Genomic DNA, 27,906 nt, shown 5'->3' with positions numbered 1-27,906 from the left:
GATTGATTCCAACCCTCATGGATGACCTTGAGAGGTTCGACTTCAATAGAGAGAATAGCTGCAGATGTGATGGGAATAGCAAGAGAACTAGAATGAAAAGTGGAGCCTGAAGATTTGACTGAATTGCTGCAATCTCATGATCAGTCCTCAACGAATGAGGAGTTGCTTCTTATGGATAAGCAAAGAGAGTGGTATCTTGAGAGGGAATCAACTCCTGAAAATGCTGTGAACAATATTGAAATGACAACAAAGGATTTAGAACATTGCATAAACTTAGTTGATCAAGCAGTGGCAGGGTTTGAGAGGATTGACTCCGATTTTAAAAGAAGTTCCATTGTGGATAAAATGCTGTCAGACAGTATCACATGCTACAGATAAATCTTTCATGAAAGGAAGAGTCAATCAAAGCCACAAACTTCATTGTCTTTTTTTTTTTTTGAGACAAGAGTCTCACTCTGTTGCCCAGGCTGGAGTGCAGTGGCACAATCTCCACTCACTGCAAGCTCCACATCCTGGGTTCAAGCGATTCTCCTGCCTTAGCCTCCCGAGTAGCTGGGATTACGGGTGCTCACCACCACGCTCAGCTAATTTTTGTATTTTAGTAGAGATGGGGTTTCACCATGTTGGCCAGGCTGGTCTTGAACTCCTGACCTTGTGATCTGCCTGCCTCAGCCTCCCAAAGTGCTGGGATTACAGGCGTGAGCCACCATGCCCGGCCTCATTGTCATCTTATTTTAAGAAATTGCCACAGCCACCTCAGCCTTCAGCAACCACCACTATGATGAGTCAGCCGCCATCAACATGAAGGCAAGACCCTCCACCAGCAAAAAAGATTACAACTCGCTGAAGGTTCAGATGATTGTTAGCATTTTTTAGCAATGAAGTATTTTTAAATTAAGGTATGTCCGTTTTTGCTTTTTAGACATGAAGCTATTACGCACTTTATAGACTACAGTGTATTGTAAACACAACTTTTACATGCATGGGGAAACCAAAAAATTTGTGTGGCTACTTTATTGAGATATTTGCTTTATTGTGGTGGTCTGGAGCTGATCCTGTAATGTATCTGAGGTATGCCTGTAAAGCAAAATAGCCCATAACTTACCTGTAGAAGAGTAGAGTGGGTAGTAGCAGACAGAGAACATGGAAGCCACTGTCTTCATTTCTCATCTTCCGCTTAACTAGTGGTAAGAACTTGAGTAAGTAATTTTCTCTCTCAGCCTCAGTTTCTTCTGTTATAAATGGAGGGAGGTGATGATGAATCCCTCACATCTTTCCATCTCTGAAAACTAACAGCTCTTTTGATCAACACAGTCTAAGAAATTTTGAATGGATTATGCCTTTCTTAAAGTTTACAGGCCATTGTGCAACGTAGTTGCTTTGGAAAGTAGTTTGTTTCATGTGTTTCTCATGGGGTCTCCTGGAGTCATATCTGATGAAAAATGAGAATCAGGACTTCCAACTCGTTTAGGCTTTGCTGCATTCTGCTTCACATCATCTCAAGTGTCAGGTGTCTGTCCCTGAGGCATATTTTTTTAACCATATTATGCTAATGCCTTTTTGGTTTTGTTGTTATGTATCCATTTGAAAGATTTCTTGGAATTTCTGGCTTTCCAAATCACCTTGTGTAAATTTTTATTTACCTGAGTTTGAACTCCGTGTATTTGATATTCTTTATATTTGCACATCCATCTTCTTTTTTCGAAAATGTTTCTTTTGGGGATATTTCAAATGTGAGATAAAATCTCATGGGTGAAGACATTGTTTTAGTTAATTCTTAATGTTTATTTAAATGACTCAGTGTCACACTTTGACATTTTGTTGATAAAAAAGACAGGACTTCACTTTGCCAGTGAGCTCAAAATCTGGTAGAGGGAATACTCATGTATGTGAACAGTAACGAGATAATGTCATATGTGTAGTAATAAAGTCTGTACAAGGCAAGGAAGGAGTAAAGGGATATGAAGGTAGATAGAAGGGTAGTTAAGGAAGGCTTGACAGAATGATTATAGCCTCAGTAGGGTGTTAAAAGATGAATGTAGCTGAACTTAAAGAGAATTATGTGATGCAAAGGAATTCCCAAACCACATGATATATACAGGGAAACACAGTCATGCTATGTTGTTACAGTGTTATGTGTGTATGTGTGTTGGAGAGTGGGAGGAGGTGAATGGTGGCAGCCGAAGATGTGGATGTGGCCAGAGTCTGAAAGAACCTCACAGACAATGGTTGAAAGGTTCTGTGTGGGAGAGTGACATGGTCAGATTTGTATTTCGGTGGCAGTGGGACAGAGATATTGGAGGAGGCTGAGATTGAAGGCAGAGAGGAATCAATTAGGAGACTGCTTTAATGGAGAAATTGTGGAGGGCCTGAGCAAACTGCAGGCATGGAAGTAAGAAGGAGAGGAAAGGAGCATTTGAGATTCACCTAGGAGGTAAAATTGATGCCGTTTATTAGCACTTATGTGAACTTTTGGAGCGTGAGAGAGGAAGGAGTCTCGGATAGCTTTGGCAGTTGGGTAGTTTGTGGTGTGGTGCTGTTGTTTGGGAAAGGTACAGCAGTAGGGAGAGCAGGCTTTGGATGGAAGCTGAGGAGTTGGTTTTTGATGAGTTAATGTTGAGGTTCCGATGGGAGACCTAGATGTGGAAAGTAGGGGGTGGAAATCGGTAGTTATCAGAATGGGAGTCGGGCAGGGGAGGGAAAGAACAATGAAGGAACTCTAGATGATACCAGTGAGTCATTGTTTCAGTGCAGTGGTACAGGTGGGAGCTAGCGGGTTGAAGAGTGGATTACAAAATCAAGAGGTTGAGATGATGACTGTGGATAATAATTGCTCACACTTTGGGTGTACTGTCTTCATTAGAGTAAAATTCTGTCACTTCTCTCCTACAACAAGTATACAACCTTGTCACACTGATCATTTGCTGTTATTATTTTTATATTTTGTCTCTAGGACTTGGCTTTTCTTGGTTTCAAAGTCTGCTTCAATTCTCAATCTCTGGTTATACCTCAAATGGTAGAATATGTAATTTTCCAAAGCTAATTTAGTTTTAAGATAAAATATATTCACTGGTTTTTCCTTGTTTGCTATTGAGGTCTTTTTTTGAGTTTTTTACATTGTTTCTTGGCCACCATCAGCTTTGTTTTTTCCCACTCTCAAATTATATCATGTCACTTGGTTATCTAAGTGCTTTTTTTTTTTTTCAAATATATTCTTTGATTTACCTGGAAACCAGAGCTCTGGTTAGCCTCTTAATACAATAATATGACTTTGTAGAAAATTACGAAGTTGCAATTAAATATCTCAGAGTCTGCCCACATGTACTCTTAGTAGTGCTTGGTTAACATCACTACATTAGTAGCTGAAGGGCAGAGAGTTTCTTTTAATAAAATAACAACTATCTAAAAGTAGCCTTGGAATGATAGCTACTGGAGGGGGGGAATATGAAATTTCCATTTTTCATCTTCCTGCGTCTGATAAAGTAAATATAACCATGATAGTCCCCCCTTAACTGTGGGAATATGTTCCAAGACCCCCAGGGATGCCTGAAACTGTGGATAGTACTGAATCCCATATGTATATCCTATGTTTTCCCCTATACATGCATATCTATGATAAAGTTTAATTTATAAATTAGTCACAGTAAGAGATTAACAGTAACAGTAACATAGAATAGTTATAACAATATACTGTAATAAAAGTTATGTAAATATGGTCTCCCTCTTCCTTCTCTCTCTCTCTCTCTCTCTGTCTCTGTCTCTCTCTCTCTTTCTCTCTCTCTCAAAATATCTTATTGTACTTATTCCATGGGTGACTGAAACCATGGGAAGTCAAACCACAGATAAGACGGGGACTACTGTATACATCCTGGCCAGAATCTGCCTTGGAGGCGACTCTTTAGATCCAAAGGAGATAAGATTTGTAGATATGCATTAATAGCAAAAGAGCCATTGGGGGTGGGTGGGTGAGGGTGGACTAATATGTATAATATTAGAATTATACATAATGGAAGAGAATTGAGTGATATCTGAGAAGCGCACTTAATAACTGAAGCTGGTGGGAAATTTGAAGGTTAGGATAAGCGTAAAAGATAAGACTTGAGAATTAGATTAGAAATTAAAGAATTCCTTGGTACAAAGGAAATCATTTAAGGATATGATAATGAGATCTCCCAAAGACATTTGTAGAATGAAATCAGGAGGAATTTACTCCTCAAGGTTAGGAACAGATTGTTAGCATTCATAAGTTTTCAAAAGATAGGGAACCTGGTCTGTACTTCCTCAATTCCCATCTTACCCTGTCACTCTGTGCTAATCCAGTTAAAGCTCATTTAACGGTATTGATTTAGCAGCTTGGGATGCCCATAGATGGATTTCTTGGGGTCACTGAACCCTCTGATGTTAACTGCAAAATTTTGTGTCTTCTGTGTATTTTTTATTATTATTATTTTTTTGAGACAGAATCTTGCTGTGTCGCCCAGGCTGATATTTTTAGTAGAGACGGGGTTTCACTGTATTAGCCAGGATGGTCTCGAGCTCCTGTCCTCATGATCTGCCCGCCTCGGCGTCCCAAAGTGCTGGGATTACAGGCGTGAGCCACTGTACTTGACCGTGTTCTGTGTATTTTTATAGGAGAAAATAACTTTCTTTTGCTTAAATTTTCAAAGGTACATGTGACTAAGAAATGGTTTAAGCGTGATTTTACCCTGCGTGCAGTAAACGTCTATGCTGGGTGTTGCTCACTTGGAAAAAAAGATTGGAAATGGGGTCCTCCCATTTCTGGCAGTAACTAAAGATGAAAAATGAAGTTGTTAGAATGATTTTACCAGTGAAACCATTTGGGCTAGAGTTTCTCTGTGGGAAGGCTTTTGGTAGTGAACTCAGTATCTTAAATACATGTCTGACTGTTCAGATTTTTTGTTTTATATGGTGTGAGTTTAGGTAGATTGTCGTAAAGTTACACAATTTAGACTTGTGGCCATATACTTAATCCTTAGAGTCTCTTCACAAAGGTGTGTACTAATGAAAGAAGATAGCCAGCACCTGTATGCCTTCCATTTTTACCTGCATAAAAATCTGCAGGAACTGCAATGTCTGAGTTAATTCAATCTTCACATTGAGTGAGAGCTACCTGTGACATAGGTAGTATCATAATAGATATCATTTTATAGATAAGGTAAAGGAAGAGAGAGGTTAAGAAACTTGTCCAGAGCCACTCACCTGGGTGATTGAGATTTGAACCTCAGTGATCTGGTTCCAGAACCCATACTCTTTTTTTTTTTGAGATGGAGTCTCACTCTGTCCCCCAGGCAGAGTGCAGTGGCACAATCTTGGCTCACTGCAAGCTCTGCTTCCCGGGTTCACGCCATTCTCCTGCCTCAGCCTCCCGAGTAGCTGGGACTACAGGCGCTCGCCACCAAGCCCGGCTAATTATTTTTTTGTTTTTGTTTTGGATTTTTTAGTAGAGACGGGGTTTCACTGTGCTAGCCCGGATGGTCTTGATCTCCTGAGCTCGTGATCCGCCTGCCTCAGCCTCCCAAAGTGCTGGGATTACAGGCATGAGCCACTGTGCCTGGCCCAGAACCCATGTTCTTAAATGCTAAGCTGTAATGCTTTCCTGGAATTATTCTTTCCAATAGGAATGAGGACTAAAACCCCTAAAAGTTGGAGTTTTGCCTCTGTACTATGTTTTTTTCTTGAGCTCTTCTAAATAGGTAAAAAGGCCTTTGATTTAAGCCCTTCCCTGTATTTTGCTGCTTCTGACAAGGCCAGACCACATAGTATGCTCTGGGGTTAAATGTTCATATTTTTTTTTTTTTTTTTGCTTAAGAACAGTTTCTTCTTCACTCCCTCTCCCCTACCACTTCTGCTGCCCTGTATAATAGCTTTACACGGCCTTTGTGTTATTCTTGAATTGTTAACGCTGCTTCTCAACTTTTCTGTCTACCCTACCACTTCTTCCCAGTCTGGGAAAGTAAATAGTGATTGAGGAGATGAGGAGAAGCCCAGGAGGAAGGCCTTGTATTTCAGAACACCCCTATCTTCCACCCAGACTGCAGTCCCCTGAGTTCATGTGCTTTCCCACTCCACTTCTCTCTCTGCCCCACCATCCAAAAATCAGGCTCCTCTGCCTGTTGATGCTCCTTATGTGGCAACATTGGCGTGGTGATACCTTACCCATGCATCATAGAGGCGCCCCACCTTGCAGCCTTGTTTGTGTTGAATTGGTAGAACCCACAGAAAACATATGGAAATTGAAAGTGCCAGTGTATGAATTCAGAGTGAGAAGGGCACTGCTCAGTGAATAGCTGTTTGTGTATATTTGAACTGTGCCTTCTCTGCCTGCAGCAAAGTATGCGAGCTGCCAAGGAATCCTTAGATTGGTTGGTTAGCCTAGATTTGGAGCAAGCGGAGTTAATTGGATGATTCAGACATCCCTCCATCTCCGTGATGGGCATCCTAATCCTTGGAAGCACTTGTGTGTGCACAGCCTGCTTTTCCTTCTTATTGTCCTTCCTGGGTCAGTGGCATAGACAAACAGACAAGGACCCAGTCTGGCCACTTACTGAACTATGTGATTCTGGGTGAGTCTCAACCCTCTAAGCTTGTTATTGTACTGTAACTCTATAAGGTTGTTTTGAAAATTAATTTATGAACAACGCTTAGCACTGTGGTAAGCATTGTTAAAGTAGCCATATCATTGTTGTCATTATTCATGGGATCACGTCTAGCACCCCAGTAGACTTACCTGTCTCTTTATATTGGTTAATACATGTTTCTGGTTACAATGAAGTCTTGCTAACCTGAAAGCCTTTTTTGTCTCTTTCAGATGACTTTCCATATCTTTTGTCTGTCTATTGATTTCAAAGTCTCTACGAAGTTTTATTTTCATATCTTTTTTTTTTTTTGGGAGAATTCACTGTGAATCTGCATATGCCCGTGTGTTTATAGTTATATATACATTTGCATATATACTGCCCTAAGTTCATCTAAATGAATTTTTCCTCATATACTTGCATATTCATGTCCCCACTCTAGTAATAATTTAGCATTTCTCTCCTGCAAGGATTCTCTCTTAAGGAATCTGACAGGGATTTTAAAGTGTTTAGTTTTAATTTAAATGTGCTAAAGAGAGGGTTTTTACTCAGGAAGCCACTGAGCTACTCGAGATTGCTGTTTGCTTCATTTACAAGCTGTAGTCATTCTGGCTTAACTGCTTTAAAGGTTGTTCAGAGTTTTTAATATACTTAAAATTGTTTGACAGCTGTGACTTGTCTGGCACTGATATATCCAATAATATCATCTCACTGTAATGAGAATACTCCCCCTGTCTCTACCCCTTCCCCCAGTGGCTAGCAACAGAATTTTGCAGGATAAGTTACAGTACTGCATTCAAGTTTTGGTTTCTCTTTTCTCCCACCTTTCAATTTAAACTTGAAGCGGAAAATGTGGTTTAGAGGTATAAGCAGTGCTTCTGGGAAAATCTATTAAGCACATGGATGACAAAGTGAGAAATCTTGCTTGTGGTATGTGCATGTGGGTCTTGGATAATCCCAGCTCTTGGTGTTAGTTTGTATGATTTGGCTGGCTGTCTACTGAGGAGACACAGAAATGAAAGAGAGGAATTTATTGGCTGATTCTTTGGAGAAAGCTGGTTACACCACAGTGGTGCATGATGAGCAGTAAAAAGCTGAGAAAATGAGTGTCCTCAATGTGGAATTCACAGAGACAGGAGTGCCTGAGGCAAGAATCTGGCAAGCAGACAATGAGCAGGTCATTTCCAGGAGGCAGTTGGCTGCTGACCAGTATTTAAAGCCAAACTTGATCTGTAGGAAAACAAGAAGAAATACGCTATCCAGTGATCTTTCAGGAGCAAGTTGCCTCTGAGAAATGGTGCAAAAACACAAGACTCTAGAGTAGAAATGCCATTTCAGTGATGAATAGAGAGAGGTGAGGGTTGGCCGAGTAGTAGAGAGGGAAGGCTGGTGGGGTCATGGTGAGGAGGGTCAGGAGTAGCACACGTAAAAAAAGACATTTCTCAGTAAAAATAGGGCTGGTTATAATTATTTGCTAAGTTGGAGAACAAGTGTGTTTTTTTGACAAAATGGATAAGCAAGCTCTATTGGAAAATATGTTTCTATACTTTTCAGAAAGGTAGGGATTGGGGTCTTGGGAGGATAATGTTAGGTGCTAAATGGGCTGCTTTGAAATACTTCGGAATTGGCCTTCCTGCAGAAGGTAAGGGCTTTAGGAGAATAGGATAGACCACTCTCCAAAATAAGGCAGGCCACTTACTTTTCAGGGATTTCTGGCTTTTTTCTCTTAGACAGATTAGGAAAAAAAAAATCGTAGACAGTAGAGAAACTGTTGGAAAATTAAGTTTTGTATTTGTGCTGCCCTTAATAACAAAGTGGAAAATGTATTATATCCTATTCTGTAAAGTAAGAGTAGTTGTATTACTGAAAATGGGTCCCGATCTAGACCCCAAGAGAGGGTTCTTGGATCTTGCGTAAGAAAGAATTTGGGATGAGTCCATAGAGTAAAGTGAAAGCAAGTTTATTAAGAAAGCAAAGGAAAAAAAGAAGGGCTAGTCCATAGGCATAAAAATGGTTACCCATTTTTATGGTTACTTCTTGATTATATTCTAAATAAGGGGTGGATTATTCATGAGTTTTCCAGGAAAGGGATGGGCAATTCCTGGAACGGAGGGTTCCGCCCCCCGCCACTTTTAGACCACTTAGGGTAACGTCTTGACATTGCCATGGCATTTGTAAACTGCCATGGCATTGGTATGTGGTACCATGTAGTACCATGGTGTAGTGGTGAGGACGACCAGAGGTCACTCTCCTTGCCATCTTGGTTTTGGTGGGTTTTGGCTGGCTTCTGTATGCATCCTGTTTTATCAGCAAGGTCTTTATGACCTGTATCTTGTGCCGACTTCCTGTTTCATCCTGTGACTAAAAATACCTTAACTTACTGGGAATGCAGCCCAGCAGGTCTCAGCCTTATTTTACCCAGCCCCTGTTCAAGATGGAGTTGCTCAGGTTCAAATGCCTCTGACAGTTGTTTGAGCAGTAAAATAATCAGAAGGCAGTGGTGTTTAAAGCACATTTAAAATGTAAGCTCACAGGGTTGGTGGTCAGTTCCTGCCCCTAGTTCCCTCTCTTGGTTTCCTTCAGAAGAACTAAGATGAGGCCAGCTATGTGTCACTGTCAGCAGGGAGGGCTGGCTGTCCTGTCCTCCCCTGGAGGCATATCCCACTCAATTCATTATGAAGCAGTAGTTTTGGGATGAGGAGGAATGTTAATCTATGGACAGAACCTGTGGTTATATGTGCTAAATGTGGTTATATGGTAATGGTTATATGTAGGTCAGATGTGTTTTAATTACCGACTAGCTCAGGGCTTTCTTCTGCGAATGAAAGGTCACACACACAGAGAGACATGCACATAGACACAGAGTATAAGAGACAGTGACAGTTAGTTTTGGCAGTTTTTCTTGTTTATTTTTAGTGATTTCAATTAATAACACATACCTAGTAGTCAGAAACATACATCAGGAGCCTCAAATGTTTTGTGTATGCTTTTTAAAAAATTTGCAATTCAAGAGGCTTAATTTTTCTTTGAGCATTAGCTGATTTTGAACCATAAAGTCCTCATAGCAGATGTCTAGAATTTGTGTTCTCAAAGAAGCCTTATGTTCATATTGTTTTATCAACTTGTGCACTGTGGCTTTTACAGAAAACACTGAGTTCAGTTTTAGTAACCTTCTAGGACTTAGGACCCACAGTCCCCAGATGGTGAAATGCAGCAAAGCCTTGGTATCACATGGTTAACCTGTGTGGGGCGGGAATGCTTGAGGCTAACCCAGGCGGTAGGAGGTTCTGCACTGATTTATACACAGTAAGCACTATGACTATTGCAGTGTTTACACCTCTATTTTTGGATTCTAAGATTTAATGTCAACAATCTTCACTTTTGGACTCACTGCTAACATTTCCAATTTTGGAAAGAGTGCAATACAGTCTTTTCTGTGTGAAGTATCATTTCCCTGTGATAGTTTTGTGTGAAGATAACAGACGCTAGAGATAATTAATTTAACATTGCTGTCACCGTTTCAGCAGGTAAAAAGTTACCTCCTATTTTGAGCAAAGTTTAATCTTGAAATAGGAGCTGAATGGGAGCAGAGGGTTCGTGGTCAGAATTTGTGGGCAGTAAGGTGGAGAGAGTCAGGGATGAGTTTAGATTAGAGAGGGCTTGGCAAACTAAGCAGAGGAGGTTAAACTTAATCTTGTAGATGGCGAGCAGGGAGTTGTAAGGATTTTTGCACAGGAGGTGAAATGAAACTATATTCTTACTTTTCTTTTCTCCAGACCCTGTGAAGAAAGTCTATGCTTCTTTAAGGAAGATTAGGCTGGCAGATATAACCCAGGATGGCCTGTGGCAGAGGGCTGTTGTCTTAGGTTTGTCAGATGATTGCAGAGGAAGAGGAAATTAAGAATATGTAAAGAACTCACCATCTTCTATTTTTTTCTCCACCCTTATCAAAGAATCACCCATAGTTTCAGTATTTAAATTCAATCATTACCCACATTTTGGCCAAGTTGCTCCTAGTCTTTTTTTTCTTTTAATATGACTTTTTTTCCCCTTTAAAAAATTTAGATATACTTAACTTACAATAAAATTTGAAGAACAGATCTTAGGCAATGAACATTCAGTGAATTTAGCAATTATATATACTTGTATAGTCATCACCCCAAATGAGATCTAGAACATTGCCATCTCCCCAGAAAATTCCCCTTTTGCCTGTTTCCTGTTTTTCCTTGTTAAACCTTTTTAAAAAAATCTTACTATATATGCAGTTTTGGATTCTGTTTTTTATTTCATTATCATTATGGTGTAAACATGCTTTCCTGTAATTAATCTTTTAAAAGCATAATTCTAATGGTTCCTAACAGTCCGTTATGTGGATGTACCATTGCTTACTTAACTGTTTTTCCAATTTGGGATATTTAAACAATTTCCAAATTTCCACTATTAAAAGTAAATCCATTATGAGCACTAAGGAGACATTTTGAAGTAATAAATAAAATGACTTGTTGAAAATTGTATATAGCAAATAAAGGAAAAGAGTTAACAAAAACTCCAAAGGGTTAAAAAAATAGTGAACTTCTTGAAAGAATGGGGATGGTGGGAGGAGAATTCTCTTTGAGAGATAAATGGAGTCCAATGAGGGTGAAATTGGTTTTGACCAGCCTGAATTTGAGATGATAGTGAGATGTCAAAACTGCTCTGTATATAACTGGAAATAAAGAAATTAAGGATATCCATGTGCCCTGGACACAGAGGTCATAGTGGAAAAGGTGATAGGGGACTGAGTATTGAGAGGAGAGCAGCATACTAAGGGCTGGGATTTGTTCTACATTACATTCTAGTGCTGACTTTTATTTTTATTTTTGGGGAGGTTGTGTACTTCTTCATTGGATGAAATCATGACTTGGAGGCGTTCATTTGAATTTGGCATTCAGGATTCCCAGATCCTGAACATGCTTTATTTTTCTATTTCATTTTATACTAAGACCTGCTAATGTAGTTGGTGCTAATTCTGAGAAAGAAAACTCTTGTGAAGATCTCTCAGTTTATTTTGGCTAAGATTAGAGCACCTGCCATTTGTTTGTTTGTTCGTTTGCTGTTTTACTGGACTCTTCCCCACTAAAAAGAGACTGATATATTTTTTGTATCAGCAAATTAAATTACTTGAATTAGCAGAAATTACTGGAGAATGGAAGAAATAATAAGAAATAATCAGCCGGGCGCGTTGGCTCACGCCTGTAATCCCAGCACTTTGGAAGGCCGAGGCGGGCGGATCACGAGGTCAGGAGATCGAGACCATCCTGGCGAACACGGTGAAACCCTGTCTCTACTAAAAATACAAAAAAAAATTAGCCGGGCGTGGTGGCGGGCGCCTGTAGTCCCAGCTTCTCTGGAGGCTGAGGCAGGTGGATGGTGTGAACCCGGGAGGCAGGGCTTACAGTGAGCCGAGATCACTCCAGCCTGGGCGACAGAGTGAGACTCCGTCTCCAAAAAAAAAAAAAAAAAAAAACCAAAAACACAAAGAAATAATTACTAACTTTTGAGTAAATAGGGTATATTGAACTCATGCTATGTTTACTTTTTTTACCTAAAATCTCCCCACAATTACTGAAAAAAAAAAGTTACTACTGAAAAGAAATAAAACCCACAAGAACAAAGCAAAATAGATCTCAAAATTAACATTTTAGAAGCTAGAAAACAAATGAACAGTGGTTACTACCTTGGTTGATCAGAGAAAACGGAACCCGAAGCAGCAGCAAGGAAAGTCAAGACATAGCCAGGTCGTGTGCACAACTCTGAGGAGCTTCAGAAAGATAACCTCTCAAAGGAAGGGTGCATGGGGGCGAAACAGGAGATTCGCTGGAAAGTCTGTATAAGAAGTAGCCAGAATTCCTTTTCTCCCATTCTCCCAAAACCAGGTAGCCATGTAACTGCTGTCTCAAATCCCAGCAGAACACTGAAGGTTTACTCTTTGGAGAGGCTAAACTAGAGGGAATCTAGACTTGGGGACATTACGCACAGATGAGAGTAGTGGGCACCTTTCTGAAAGTAGGACACTGTTGAATTGAGACTAAACCCACTCGGTTCCCAGATACCTTACGCCCTCTAGCCAGGAGATTAGATGATTCTTCTCTGGAGAATCAGGCAAACCGAAGAGAAAAGACCTAAAGACACAACTTAAAAGGGAGTTCTGGAGGGAGGGGCATGAACAAGTGGTAAGGGATTAGCCCAGCCAGTCTCACTGTAGGCAAGCCCACTAGTCAGCTGGTGACATGTACCCACAGAGCCCCTATTTTAAATATGACTGTAGACGGTGGCTCACTCCTGTAATCCCAATGCTATGGGAGGCTGAGGCAGGTGGATTGCCTACTCTCAGGAGTTTGAGATCAGCCTGAGCAACATTGTGAAACCCCACGTCTACTAAAAATATAAAAATTAGCCAGGTGTGGTGGCACGTGCCTGTAGTCCCAGCTACATGCGGGGCTAAGGTGGAAGGATCCCTTGTGTCCAGGAGGTTGAGACTGCAGTGAGCCATAATTGCACCACTGCACTCCAGCCTGGGCAATACAGTGAGACCCTGTCTCAAAAAAAACAAAAAACCAAAAACCAAAAAAAAAAAAACACTGTATGTGGTCCTGTGATTAAGAGCTATGTGTAGGGCCCTGTGGTTAAGACTTTCTAAGTTTGAGTTCTCTCTTCTGACATTAATACTTAATTAAAGCTTAATTAGTTTGGCCTAATTTAGAACTTTATATGAATGGAATTAAACAGCATGTATATGGTTGGGGGGTTTGGTTATGACTGCTTATCCTTTATACTGTTTGATGAACGTTTAGGTTGTTTCCAGTTTGCAGCTATTATAAATTCTGCTTGTATTAACTTGATTATTCTAGTTTGGCATTAATGATCACTACATAGAGGGGGCCAACTCAAATGTCTTTTTCCCTTGAATCTTTCTTTCTTTCTTCCCTCCCCTTCCCCAGTCTCTTCTCTTTTCCTGTCTTTGTGGCACCTCTGTCATCTGATGAACATGGCACAGGTCAAGGAGAGTGGAAACAGAAGACAAAATTATTTCTTTCACTCAGTTTTCCCCTTTTGTCCCCTTCTAATGAAGTGTTGATATAGTCTTCCAAACCATGCCTGTGTTTACATTTGATCTGTGTTCATATTCTATTGTTTCTCTATTCTTGATATCTCATGGACAGATTCCTTTCTTTCATACAGTTGGCAGTGCTCCAATCTTCTAGAAACTCCATGTCTAAGGGGACTAAATTATTTATAGAAGCAATCACCGTATGTTAAATCTAGTTATACCAATTCATCATAACAATTATCAGCTAAATACTCCGACTGCTTCTAACAGGAGTAAGCAGCAATCACAATGAAAATGGTGTTTGTTTTTTGGTCTTTGTAAATCTGTAGTGTATACCCAGTAGAGTAAAAAATAAATACTTGATACAGGAAATATAAATAAAAATGATGTCTTTCTTATATGTTATGAAAATAGTACATGGCTAAGACTTCTATTACTTTAATATTGTCTTTTGAATACTGGCTATATTTAAAAATTCTAATTGGGTATCATAAGTTTTAAGCTTTTTTTTTTTTGATATTCCTTTTCTTCAATTGCCTGTTAAACTTTTGATCATTTTAATATGTTCTTTCTGCCTCATTTCAGGAATCAGGTTTAATAGAATAGTTGTTATATCCTAGAAAGCCCTGCTAATACAGATTTAAGTGTGACATTAAAATGTGTAACAATAATTACTAATTATTCCTAAAGTGTATTTGAATAATTACTAATTATTTCAAAATGTGTAACAATAATTACTGATTATTTCTAAAGTAATTACTCGCTTTAGAAATCTCCTTTTAAATCCTCTTCCAGATTTCTAGATGTTGTAAAACAAACCTCACAGCTGTCACAAGTGCTTGTTTCTTAGTCATATGTAAACAATGCACTCTGTCATTGGTTAAGTGAACGTCTTCACAAAAATATAGAGCTTTGTCCACAAATGCAGTTTTATGATAAAGATATGGACAGGCTTGCTGGGGTGGCTTGATCACACCTATATGTTACAGTATTTCAGATAGTTCTTATCATGCAACTGAGATCTACACTTGTGATAAACAAGGATATTGAGGAGATTGTTTTGACTCAAGGAATCATATGTAACTCAAATGAACATGTTTGGAATAATAATGTCTGAAAATTATAATTATTGATGATACTACATAGCAAATACAGTTAAATATTTAATATGTTAGGCAATAAAGTTAGACCTGCAGTGGATGGCCTATTCTAGGAAATTGTCAAACTGACTTAAATTTAAATTTCTGCTCCTTAGAATTAGGTGTTAAGGACATGCCCTTTTTTTTTTTTTTTTTTTTTTTTTTAAGGTAGAATCTAGCTCTGTCACCAGGCTAGAGTGCCGTGGCGTGATCTTGGCTCACTGCAACCTCTGCCTCCTGGGTTCAAGCGATTCTCCTGCCTCATTCTCCCAAGTAGCTGAGACTACAGGCACGCGCCTCCACGCCCAGATAATTTTTGTATTTTTAGTAGAGATGGGGTTTCACCATGTTGGCCAGGATGGTCTTGATTTCTTGACCTTGTGATCTGTCTGCCTTGGCCTCCCAAAGTGCTGGGATTATAGGTGTGAACCACCACGCCTGGCCAGGACATGCCTTTATGCTATAATAACAGATTTGAATGGTTTCTTAAATTCAGATAACTTTTAAGTAGCTGGGTTAGTTCATATAGATGGCAAGGTTTAAAAAAAGACTTTATACCTAATCTGAAGTGGAAACTACAATATATTTATTGTGGTAATTAAGATACATAGTTTGGCTTTAGAAACAAATTATTTGATTGAACAAATTACCAGTAAATTAAATTAAATGGTAATTGAAAGCTTACAAATTTTGCCATTTGTTTCCTAATCAAAGCATCGGCTTAAAAGACATTTGTCTGCTCTGATTCTGAGTTCCTCAAGTATAATTACAAATGCTTTGGGATCTTTCTATGTTTATCAATAATTATCTATAATTAATTTAAAGGAGCTGACATTTAAAGATGTCAGATTTGAAAGGTTCTTTATTATTGAGACCATTAACAACTCTTAAATTTGGTGTTACCAAAAGTAACTTGACATTATATATGTATTGTTTATTGTTTATTATTTTTATGTTAGAAAATTTGGTTAGAATTTTAGTTCTTATTCTTACGGTTGAATATTTATGTATGTATGTATGTAGACATGGGTTTTCTGAAAACATTGTGACCACTCTGGTCTCCAACTCCTAGCCTCAAGTGATCCTCCCGCCTCGGCCTCCCAAAGTGCTGGGTTTACAGGTGCGACCCACTGCGCCTGGCCTTAGGGTTGAATATTTAATATAAATTCTAGTATGTTTGAAAATAGTCTTAGGTGTTTAAATGTCTGATTTAGAGATTTAAAGTAAATCTTGCTTATATTCATATTTTTGTTTCAGATTTAATTGTGTTTTAAAAATGGCATTCATGGTAAATATTGATGATTTGCCTATTTTCTTTCAAGGTTCAATTTTGCCATATCTACTTAGATTCCTCTTTTGTGCTAATGTAAAATATTATGAAAATAATAGGTCCGGGTGCGGGGGCTCATGCCTGTAATCCTAGCACTTTGGGAGGCTGAGATGGGTGGATCACCTGAGGTCAGGAGTTCGAGACCAACCTGGCCAACATAGTGAAACCCCGTCTCTACTAAAAATACAAAAAATTAGCTGGGTGTGGTGGTGGGTCCCTGTAATCCCAGCTACTCGGGAGGCTCAGGCAGGAGAATCACCTGAACTGGGAAGGTAGAGGTTGTGGTGAGCCAAGATCGTGCTATTGCACTCTAGCCTGGACGACAAGAGTGAAATTCCGTCTCAATAATAATAATAATAATAATACATGATGGCCTAAGTGTCAACATTGCATTTACTAGCCCCTCCTGGTTGTAAATGATGGAATCATTTTGGTTTCTTTTTAATACATAATGAATTATTGAATGAAGGAGTCCTTAAACTGGATGAGAAAACTCAGGGATATCATTGAAATTGTTACTTGCATAAGGTCTTAATGTGAATAGTGCTGGAGAAATAATGGCAGCTTTAAATTTGCTGGAATGTTTTCTGTTTAGCATCATTCACATAGTCTTTTTGGTTAGAAAATTTACCTTTTAGATGTAATCTTAAAATTCATTTTATAGCCATAATAACATTCTCTTTGTTTGTGTTTATAGTTGATATGCTTGCAATGTTGTGTAATTGTATGAACTTACAGTTTCCCAGATGAAAGGGGGAAACATCTTTGAGGTCAGCTAGTTCCTCAGCTTTTATTCAAGAGAGGTGATACTCAATCATCTAGAAAATATATTCTAAATCACAAAGATGATTTCAATTAACTTGTTATACTGTGGTACAAGTGATCCCCTGATCACATTACATGCCCAGTGTGCCAGAGCCTCACATCTTAACAAATATATAACTACAGGAAATTCAAATTATTCATGAATTTAAAAAAACATTCATTGTATTATTCTTATCTTTTGTGTATTTTTTATTAATATTGGCAGATACTTAATGAGTAGCTCTTAGGTGCTAGCCACACTCTGTTCTATTATAACATTTTCCTTAACAACAACAAAATCCCAGTCAAAATCATAGTGTAAAATTAGTAATTTCTATGGAAATGGTTTGGGAATGGTGAATTTTTTTCTGCAGTAATTTAAAGAAATATTAGAAATATAACAGTAGTGTTTTGCTCTTGCAAGTCAAAAAGTAGTAAGTTTAATCAAAAACTGATAAAAATATGCCTAAATGCTTCTTCCTCTTTTGTTGATGAGGCCATGGACACGGAAACTTTGTAGGCTCTTCTTTCACATTTGGCCCAGAATTTGACTGTTTTGGTTTTTGCTGCAGCACCGTAATTAACAATAGTCAGTAGTAGACTAACGCGTACTGAAAAATGAGCAGCCGAACCCTCAAAGCAAGCAGTTAGAGGTTCTTAATATTAGTGTTATTTTAGGGTTATCAGATTTAGTAAATAAAAATACAAGGCATCTAATTAAATTTGAATTTCAGATAAATAGTGAATAAATTTTTAGTATAAGACTGTCCCAAATATTGCATGGGACAAATTTATACTAAAAAATTATTTGTCATTTATTTGAAAGTCAGATTTCACCAGTGTCCTGAATTCTGTTTGGCACCCCTAGTTATTTTCTTTCTTTTTTTTTTGAGAGGGAGTCTCGCTCTGTTGCCGGGGCTGGAGTGCAGTGGCCGGATCTCAGCTCACTGCAAGCTCCGCCTCCCGGGTTTACGCCATTCTCCTGCCTCAGCCTCCCCAGTAGCTGGGACTACAGGCGCCCGCCACCTCGCCTGGCTAGATTTTTGTATTTTTTAGTAGAGACGGGGTTTCACCGTGTTAGCCAGGATGGTCTCGATCTCCTGACCTCGTGATCCGCCCATCTCGGCCTCCCAGAGTGCTGGGATTACAGGCTTGAGCCACCGCGCCCGGCCCCCCTAGTTATTTTCATTGATTGTATATTAGGTGCCAGACATTCGGAGATGAATAAGGAATCCTTAAGTGCTTCAAAATCCAATTGGGGGAGACAAAAAGAAGGGATGTGAGGAAGAGAACACCAGAAAGGAAACAGTGCAGTTATCAAGATGTTTGCTGCTGGAGGTCTGAACTAGCAGTGGGGATGAAGAGATTGTTATAGTTCTTTGTTAATGCTGAGTCATCCTTTGAGTGGCACTGGCAGGCAAAAAAACTTGGAAGGAGATAATGAGAAAGGAGAGATGAGAAAATGAGAGTAGTAAAAATGTTAAAAAGAAATGGGAGTAGGGAAGATCAGAGGAAAAAGAGAGAAATAAAAAAGTCAGGTCCATCCACAGTTCAGGGTTGGGTGGAAGTGGTGTATCAGAAGGAACCCTGGGAACTCTCCCTGGGAACTCTGTCTGCGTTTCACGGTAATTTGTTACCTTGAAAAACTTGCAAGCTGTTTGAACCACAGTTTCCTTATTTCTAAGATGAAGGGGCTGGATGAGATAGTTTCTAACCTGATCTGATTCTAAAAGCTCGTTAGTGGAGGTTTTCTGTCTTTGAAGAGGGGTTGTCCAGGTTTTGACATCCTTTCCTTCCATCCCTTCAGCCTCGCTTTGTCCTTATAGCCACTTTTTGGAGGCCAGGCCAGTGCCTTCAAGCCTCCTTTTTTTTTTCTTTCTTTTTTAAATAGAGAGATGGGGGTCTTGCTATATCACCAGAGCTGGTCTTACACACCTGACCTCAAGTGATCCTTCTGCCTCAGCCTCCCAGACATGAGCCCCTGCTCCCAGCCCTTTCAAGCCTTTAGTTTCATCCTGACATCCACTGTGTATTTTAAAATAATATCTTTGTAATGAAAAGGAATTAGACTACCTCAGAAGTGTTTATTTCTTAAACTTTTTTTACTTTGCAGTGACACCAGTGTAGTTAAAATACAATATTTGAAAAATAAATGTATCTAATATACTTTAAAATTTCCTTTTGTTCATTTTTGGTAGTCTGCTTTTGAATGAATAAAATAGGAGGTGTAGGGCTAGAACCTCATGTATTTTAATATAATAGAGACTGTTTGTGACTTTGGAAATACCTGAATGCATTTTAACCTAGCCACATAGGTTCTTCACAAAACTGTTGTGTGGTGGGGAGTGATATTGGTGGTTACTCATGGCTGTGATACATTTGCATAAGTATGCAACTGCCATTACCTATTTAATAATCCATTTAACCATAGACTATAAATTAAAAGTGACTGCCAGTGATAAAGGAAGATTTAATGTAAGCAAATTTACTATTTAGGACCTTGGTTTTTAACCATTTTTAGATGTTGGAAGTCTTTTGAAAATCTGATGAAGGCAACTGGACTTTTCGCAAATTGGACTAATATACAAACTGTTGCAGATAAATCAGGAGATTTAGAGACACTCCTCCCCTCTTCCTCCCCCACACCCCAATGGAAGCCCGTCCATGGATGACCTGATTTTACATTTATGATTTTGGAGCTCAACTGTACAGTTAAACTGGTTCATTCATGTAATTCTTAAATCATTCATTCATGAGCCAAGCTCTCTGGTATTGTGGGAGGCTGTGATATATATATATTTTTTCTGATAAACCTTTGGCACTCCTGGAGGCTGTGGTTCTTAACTCTCGCTTGGCAGCAATAGTCTTATATAAACAAGTTCAAGACCCATTTTCATCTTGGAGTGGAAGGTGTAACTCACATAATGTATGTCTTTAACGTATGCTTTTTATAGATTTAGGACTGTGTTTATCATCCATAGTCCTCTTGCTTTAATACAGCTTTTAATTTCCATTTATAGTTAACCATTTCCATTCTTATCCTTATAATCACACAATTTTCAATTGCCTTTCCATTTAAATCTTTATTTATAAACTTTTTTTTGGTGCTCCCATAGAGCCATCATCTTTAATGCTGCACAGTATTCCACTGAGTTGATAAACCTCTTTGATGCTGGACATAAAGGTTATTTCCAGTTTTACATTTTTTGGAGAATGTTGCAAGCGAAAGCTTTAAGTAGCTTTTTCACTCTTGTCTTGGGTTAGTTTCTCAGGGCAAATTCTCAAGGATGGGAGTAATGGCTCATTTATAACATTTTTATTAAGTCCCTAGTATATTCCAGGCTGGGTCAGAGGTTTGGCCATTTCCATGACACTTGATATGCTTTGCCATTCTTTCCCATTGTGGTAGACAACTACTTAACCAATCCAGTCAACTCTGAATTGTCCAACCCAGCAGACATGTGCTTCCTCATTCCTCATCTGGTGAATGTTTAGAAGTAAACTAAATAAAGCATGACAGGAAGATAAATCTGAAGAAATGACAGTGTGTAGCTAAATGAGATGTATATACTTCTAGAACTACCTGCCTTTTGGATTATTTACCCAATGTGGCCTTCTTTTGCTGTGTTAACTGAGAGATAAAGTTTTGACCAAGTCAGAAGATACACAATACAGGGATGAACATCTTTGGAAATAACTTACATTTATTCAAGTCACCTAGAAAATTTTGAAATTTGTTCCAAGCAAAACCACAACACACAACTTTATTAATATATCCAAACTTTCACTTTGTGAATATTTATTAAATGCTTAGTATATGGTGGGAAGACAAATGTATTATATATTCCCGATTAGTTATTAGTAAGGAGAGACAAATAACCTAAACAGATAGTTGCTGCAGCGTGTGGTGGACACTGTAAGAGAGTTTATATGCCCGGGAGTACAAAGGAAGAGAAGTTTCTGTTTCTTTACCCAGATTTTTTACTATAGAGAAGCCCCTTTTTTCCCCCTTTCGTGGTTTACTTTCACGTCTTAGGAGAGGAAAAACACTTGTTAAAGAGTGCAGTACATAATAAATGACTTAGTTGGGATGAAGACTCAGTTTTTGAAATACATGTATAGTTTAATGAAGATTCAAAGTTGAGTAATTAAAGAACCTTTGCCCTGTCAATTACATTATAGCTGGCTGGTTGAAGGGAAGTCATTACCTGAAAAGTAACTTATTTCTTCATAAAAATAATTTCTTAATCACTGGAAGGGACAAAAATAAAATAATAGAACTGTGTTTGCTGTCATTAGCCATAGCAAAAGCATATTCTCATATGATCATTTTTTTCTGTCCTCTAAGCTAATGAATAAGAAAGTTGGTCTGCCTTTTCTTCTAGAAAGAACACTGGGGATCCTGACAGTTTGGGTCCAGTTATAACTCTGCTGATTACTAATTGTAACCTTAGAGCTTAACAACACCCATGCTTCTATTTCCTCAGTGGTAAATTAGGGATCATAATAGTGTACACTTCATAGGACTGCCAAGTCCAATAGATACTGCTCTGTGCTCTTCTTAGTCAACCTCTGAACAGCATTTGCTGCTCTTGACTTCTTCCTTAAAACGCTATTCTCTCTTAGTTTCTGAGACCCCAAACTCTAGTTCTTTTCTATTATCACCTGCTTCTTTTCATTTCCTCTCCTTGGCTCTTTTTCTTCTACCTAATTTCTAAATATTGGATGCCCAAGGACCCTTTCTCTCTCTCTCTCTTTTTTTTTGAGGTGGAGCCTCGTTCTGTCGCCCAGGATGGAGTGTAGTGGCCCAATCTTGGCTCACTACAAGCTCCGCTTCCTGGGTTCATGCCATTCTCCTGCCTCAGCCTCTCGAGTAGCTGGGCCTGCAGGCGCCCGCCACCACACCTGGCTAATTTTTTGTATTTTTAGCAGAGACGGGATTTCACCGTGTTAGCCAGGATGGTCTTGAGCTCCTAACCTCGTGATCTGCCTGCCTCGGCCTCTCAAAGTGCTGAGATTACAGGCGTGAGCCACTTTTCCCCGCCCACCATTTCTCTTCTTTTTGTTTACTCCTTTCCAAGGTGATCCCATTGGTCCCGTGGCTTTAAGTATTATCTATATGCTGCTGAGTCTTACATGTCTCTGGTTCTGACCTGTCCAGCTCAGAGGTCCAACTTCATATTTCTAATTGCCTCCTAGATACTGCTCCTTTAATACGTCTCTAACTAGATCCCTAGATCTCTCCGCTAAAACAAGCCAGCAAAGAAATAAACTTTTCCCTTTTCCAGTAATCTCCATCTTCAGTTTGTGGCCTCAGATCTATGTCTTGTCCTTAATTCTTTCTTTCACATCATATATCCAAGCCAGCAGCAAAGCACTACCTTTTTGAATCAATCTATTTCTGTCTGTCTTCCCTACCATCCTTGCCAAGCCAACGTCATCCCTTGTCACATTCACAGCCTAACTTGTCCTCTTCCTGCCTATTCTATACATAGCCGTTGGAGTGATTTTTTTTTTTAGGCAGAAATCAGATCATGCCACTTCTCTGTTTTAAGATCCACTAATGGCCTCCCATTGCACTAAAATAAAATTGAATCTCCTTCCCATAGCTTATACATCTGAGCTCAGTTTCCATAACTAGGAGATGGGAATAATTGTGGCTTTAACTAGAATACAGTAAGTTCCATGACGGCATGGGTTTTTATCTGCTTTGTTCACTATTGTTTTCCTAGTGCCTAGAACAGTGTTATGAAATAAATACTTATTAAATGCCTATTATGTGTATACACTGTTCTAGGCACTAGTAGGAATGTACACATTCAGATTATATGGGTACCCCAAAGCCTTTCTTCTTTCCTCTTTCAGGGCAGCATATTAGATAGCTCAGTATTTTCTGCATTACATAGGAAGGCCAACAAAGGCTTCTGATGCAATATCTGCTTTCTTTTTCCCTTCTCACTTTTTACACATGTTCTCCTGTCCCTCCCCGTCTTATTCTTCAGATCTGAGGATATGTCATTAGGAGAAAGATGAGTGGGTGAGTGGGGCAAGAAACAGAAACTGGAAAGGAATCCTGAGACTAGTAGCAAAAACATTTAAAAAATGTTTAAAACATAAACATTTTACTATAGAAGTCTTTTAATAGGCCAGGTGTGGTGGCTCACGCCTGTAATCCCAGCACTTTGGGGCTGAAGTGGGTGGGTCACTTGAGGTCAGGAGTTCGAGACTAGCCTGACCAACATGGTGAAACCTTGTCTCTACTTAAAAATACAAAAATTAACCGGGTACGGTGGCGGGCGCCTGTAATCCCAGCTACTCGGGAGGCTGAGGCAGGAGAATCACTTGAACCTGGGAGGCGGGAGGTTGCAGTGAGCCAAGATTGCGTCACTGCACTCCAGTGTCGGTGACAGAGTGAGACTCTATCTCAAAAAAAAAAAAAAAAGGAAATGTTGTAACGTGTACAGAAATAATCGATAGTATCATGAATCCCCATCTCTTTATCACCCGGTTTCGACAGTTACCAACTCATGGCCCTATTTTGAACAACCATTGTTTAATTTGGATCTTGCCTATGCTTAAGGAATACCTGGTTTATAGAGGTTTATATCAAAGATATAATTTTGCTCTGGGTATCATTACTATTTTGTAAACCAACTTGTTGAGGATAGATAAGGAATGTTTTTAAGGTTATTAGAAAAGCCTGAAATTTCACCATTATTTCAATCATAAGTTTGCAAACAGTGAATATACCTGATAAGGGAAGCACATGAAGCCCATTAGCAGTTATTTATTTCTTAGTGTCAATTGGTTAATCAGAAACATGCTTGACTGGTAAGTAACCAAGAGCAGGCTTTGATGGTAGGTATAAAATCATGGCAACCTAGGGTGGAAAGGGTTAAATAAGGACAATGAATAGTGTTCAAGAGAGTAGGATGGTGCTGCGTTGCTACTTTCCAGCTTGCCTGGAGGTGGTCCGCACCTCAGAGCCTATACAAAGAGGTCCTTATTCTAGTTTGGTGATGTTCCTTGTGCACTGTTATCTGGGTTCCCCTCAGCTTGGCTCCAAGGACCTTGTGTAAAACTGCGCAGAAGGTGCTTCCCGTTAACTCTGTTGCTTGTTTATTTTTAGGTATCTTGCAATATATTCAGAACTCTCCCTCCTAGTGACAGCAATGAATTTGATCCAGAAGAAGATGAACCTACCCTTGAGGCATCGTGGCCACACTTACAGGTACTTTGAAATACCATTCGTTCTAAAAGAAAACTCCATTAACTCATTAGCTGATTAGCATGGGAATTCCTTGAAGGCCTTTATCCACCAAGAAATCAAATTAGAGTACATTAATGGAAAGTTAGAGAATGCTTTTTATGTTTCTTACTCTTGATAATTAGGATGCCAAAAGAATAAAATAGTGTCAGTGTGATGCTTTAGTGTCCCCCCACCCCATGTTGCAGGTACAGCCAGCAGTTCTTGTTCCTCTGTTAGAGCTTCTTTATGATCCTGCCCTCTAGAGCCTCCAAGCACAGAATTATTTTCACGTTAGTATTAGTTGGATGTGATTAGCTCACAGAATATATATCTCAGTTTTAGCAGTATATACCCTGGGAACTTTGTATGCCTGTCTTCACGTTAACTACAAATGTGTTTCTTTAGTTAGAAGGACAAAACCAAACTAATAGCTATTTCGTTCACAGTATTGTAAGGAAGAGTAACAGCTGAGAGAAAGCTTGGGTGAAGGCCAATTCTGTTCTCTTGCACTGAGAAGGCCATGTTTTCCAATCATACTCATGTGCCAGGATGGATCAGGGGCATCACTGCATCTCTGTTTCCAGCACTAGAGCCGTCTGTATTGTATTAACTTATATAATACATACTGGTAATTTTCCAGCTCCTTCCTCCCTTGTGCTGTCTTCTCTCAAGGCCAAAATTTCTCGAAAGAATAGAGCAAGGAAATTTGTACATGTTGTACATGTTCCATTGAGTCAGAATATCCTCAGGTTGCTTGACAAATAGCAAAGGGGAAGGCGTGGAAGAAAATGAATAATACCTTGTACATCTTCACCCCTAGGCAGAAGCTGCTGCATTTTCATAGAAATGTATTCATGGTTCAAGTTGACTTTTTGAAGAGCAAACAAATTGTGCAGCAGAGAGAGAAAGCCTAGAGATATTCTAAGAGTTTTTTCCCCCTACTTCAGAATTTCTGATGTAAATTTGCAAGTCTGTCTGTCCTGCTTTGACAACTCAAAGTTTCTGCAGGTACACACGTGTGCTATTTCCCTATGTTACGTAGAAAACTTTTGGGGGCTCTGTTTTCTCAGCTCTTACTCAGGCATGTTATGCATATGTATTCCTGCCTCCATTGCTAAGATTGGGTAAATTAGTTAAAACACTGTAGTTGATTTCCTATCTTAGATGTTTAATTTTTTTTTAAGGTCCCAGACATACTATCCGCAATCTAAGAAACTTGTAAAACTATTTGTGCTTTTCATAGGTATATCCCAGATTGTGACACAATCCAAAAAAGAATTACTTTTTTGAATGGGTGAATTGTTATGTCTTATTCTTAATATTTGGTGCCAGTTCATTGAATTACAGTTTAATCTGGAAGAAACTTAACAACAACAAAAAGATGGTCTCCTCAGTTGTCTCACATCTTATGGTGGAAAAGACACGGAAAGAGATGTCTTCAAAGCCTTAGTGTATTGTCTTCTCTGTATTCCAAAGAAGACCCTGTGGACCACTCTTGCCATTTGCAAGAGCTTTTTGACTATTCTAAATCATGATAACCATAGACATAAATTTCCCCTAAAGTACAATAAAGTTTTACTCGATATTACAGTTAATCCTTCCCATACTTAATGACTCTATAAAATACAGGACCAAATCAATTTCTGAAACTCGTAAGTTCTACCACAAAAAAACCACTCTAGCTTACACTGTCATTACTGCAGGAATATTAACCATTAGTTTATCTGAAACCCTAAAACCAAAGAAACAATGAAGAATGGTAATGAGACCGGTGCCCTTTTGGATCTAAAGGCAGAAACGGTTTTATAAATGGGCTGGTTTCATCTGTGTTGACATCCTGTTCAAGGTTATTATCCTTTGGTCCTTTCTTTAGCTCAAGGGGAAATATGACCCACTAATGCTGGATCAGGTGAAGGAAACTTTTAAAATTTGTAAATCAACCTTTATTCATAGTAAAGGTTAGGTAACTAGCACATTGTTGCCTTCACCATCTGTTGCTTTTGGAACAAGGCTCCTGACTTGGTCTCAAGAGTCCTGCGTTTCCTTTGTATATTCCTATAGCACAAAGTAGTCACCTTCCCATTTTCAGTGTTAGGTGGTTTTAGCACTAATGAGGGCACTCACTGAATGTATAAGAAATCTCTTTTTCTTTTCATGATAGGTCATTCATGTCATAGTCACCTGTCATGAAGTTTAACATTTTACTTTTTAGTTGATCCAACTTATTTTTCTGACCAAAACACAGCATAGTTTTAGACCTTTTCACTTTTTATTAGCTTCGTAATTAGTAGTACGCTTCCTTTTCAGGGACACATTTTGCAAGGAAAAAACTATAAATACCTGACAGGAGGTCAAAACAACAAAATAACATTGAGATGTGGTTGTTGAATGGTTGGCTGTGCTCATTGCCCAGCTAATTGACTGCTCCTGCATACCTTTTTGATTTAAATCTGTGGCCTATACAAATTACCGATTGGCCAGATGTAGTGGCCTATGCCTGTAATCCTAACACTTTGGAAGGCCAAGGCGGGCAGATCACTTGAGGCCAGGAGTTTGAGAGCAGCCTGGCCAACATACGAAACCCCCTCTGTATGAAAAATACAAAAATTAGACAGGCATGGCAGCACACGCCTCTAATCCCAGCTACTTGGGAGGCTGAGGCACGAGAATTGCTTGAACCTGGGAGGCGGAGGCTGCAGCGAGCCAAGATCGCACCACTGCACTCCAGCCTGGGCAACAGAGCAAGACCATGTCACCAAAAAGAAAAAAAAAAAAAAAAAAAAGTAAAATTACTGATTATAACAAATTGTGGATCTTTTGGGATCTTTAAAAATAGACAAAAGAATAATTTTTAGTTCAAATATGTCAAAGGAGTCTACTCTGGTATGTGATTCAACCTTTCAGTTATCTGAATTAGTATCTTGTTTATGTATTTTCTGAAATTAGGTGTGTCTTCAGTAGAATACAATTTTATAGGAGTTTCATTTACAATTAAGGGTTTGTTTTTAATGTTTTCCACTTGAGACTGACAAACAGGAATGCTAGCTTTTTACTAAAGTTCCTTGGAGAATTCACTTATGTAACCTTGAAAAGTAATTTGTCCTCCCCAGCCCCCAGTCTTTCTCTTTAGAAACTTAAGGGAGATTTTTGATTTTGACATAAAATCCTTCTTTGAAGTGCAGAGAACACTTATGCTTATTAATAAATATGTCTGAAGTGTTTCCACCAAACCATTTTAGACCATAACTGCTTTCAAGAGAACAGAGATGAGAGAGCACTTTGCCAGTCTTGCTGGAAAGCCTGGCCAGTCCACAGATCAGCTTAGAAGATGAGAATCTCCCCTTTGAGACAACCAAAAGAAGGCTAAAACCCACTTGATGGGGTCATTTGAATAAGGCTGACATTCTATTTGTAAAACTGAGAGTTGACAGATGAACAGTATTAGAAAAGGAACAATTCTCTGAGGTCTTAGGACTTGGGCATTATTTTGACTAGCAAAATAACGTGTGAAACTTGGCAATGTCCAGATCATTAGGAAAGAAATTTTTCTGAATTCAGCGAGTTCCAAGGAGAAAAACAGTTTTTATAAGGAAGTAAAATGCTAATGTGAATCCCTTATTTAAGTCTTAAGTTAGAGTCTGACGTGACAAGAAACGTTTAAATCAGTGGTGTCTGGACCTTTAGAGTGGTTCTGAGAC

The 27,906-nt window shown here is 39.0% G+C and overlaps 1 protein-coding gene across 1 annotated transcript in view; it reads left to right on the top strand.

Moving 5' to 3' along the window:
- The window catches only part of PPP2R5E (protein phosphatase 2, regulatory subunit B', epsilon isoform), a 179,608-nt gene that overhangs the window by 103,261 nt on the left and 48,441 nt on the right, over positions 1–27,906 (top strand). The window contains 1 exon segment of the mRNA XM_011961963.1: positions 24,089–24,190. Coding sequence (XP_011817353.1) covers positions 24,089–24,190 — 102 coding nt within the window.

The sequence above is a fragment of the Colobus angolensis genome, unplaced genomic scaffold, assembly GCF_000951035.1.
Source record: "Colobus angolensis palliatus isolate OR3802 unplaced genomic scaffold, Cang.pa_1.0 Scaffold57, whole genome shotgun sequence".
Taxonomy (NCBI): Eukaryota; Metazoa; Chordata; class Mammalia; order Primates; family Cercopithecidae; genus Colobus; species Colobus angolensis.
This window is presented reverse-complemented; position numbering and strand designations above follow the sequence as displayed.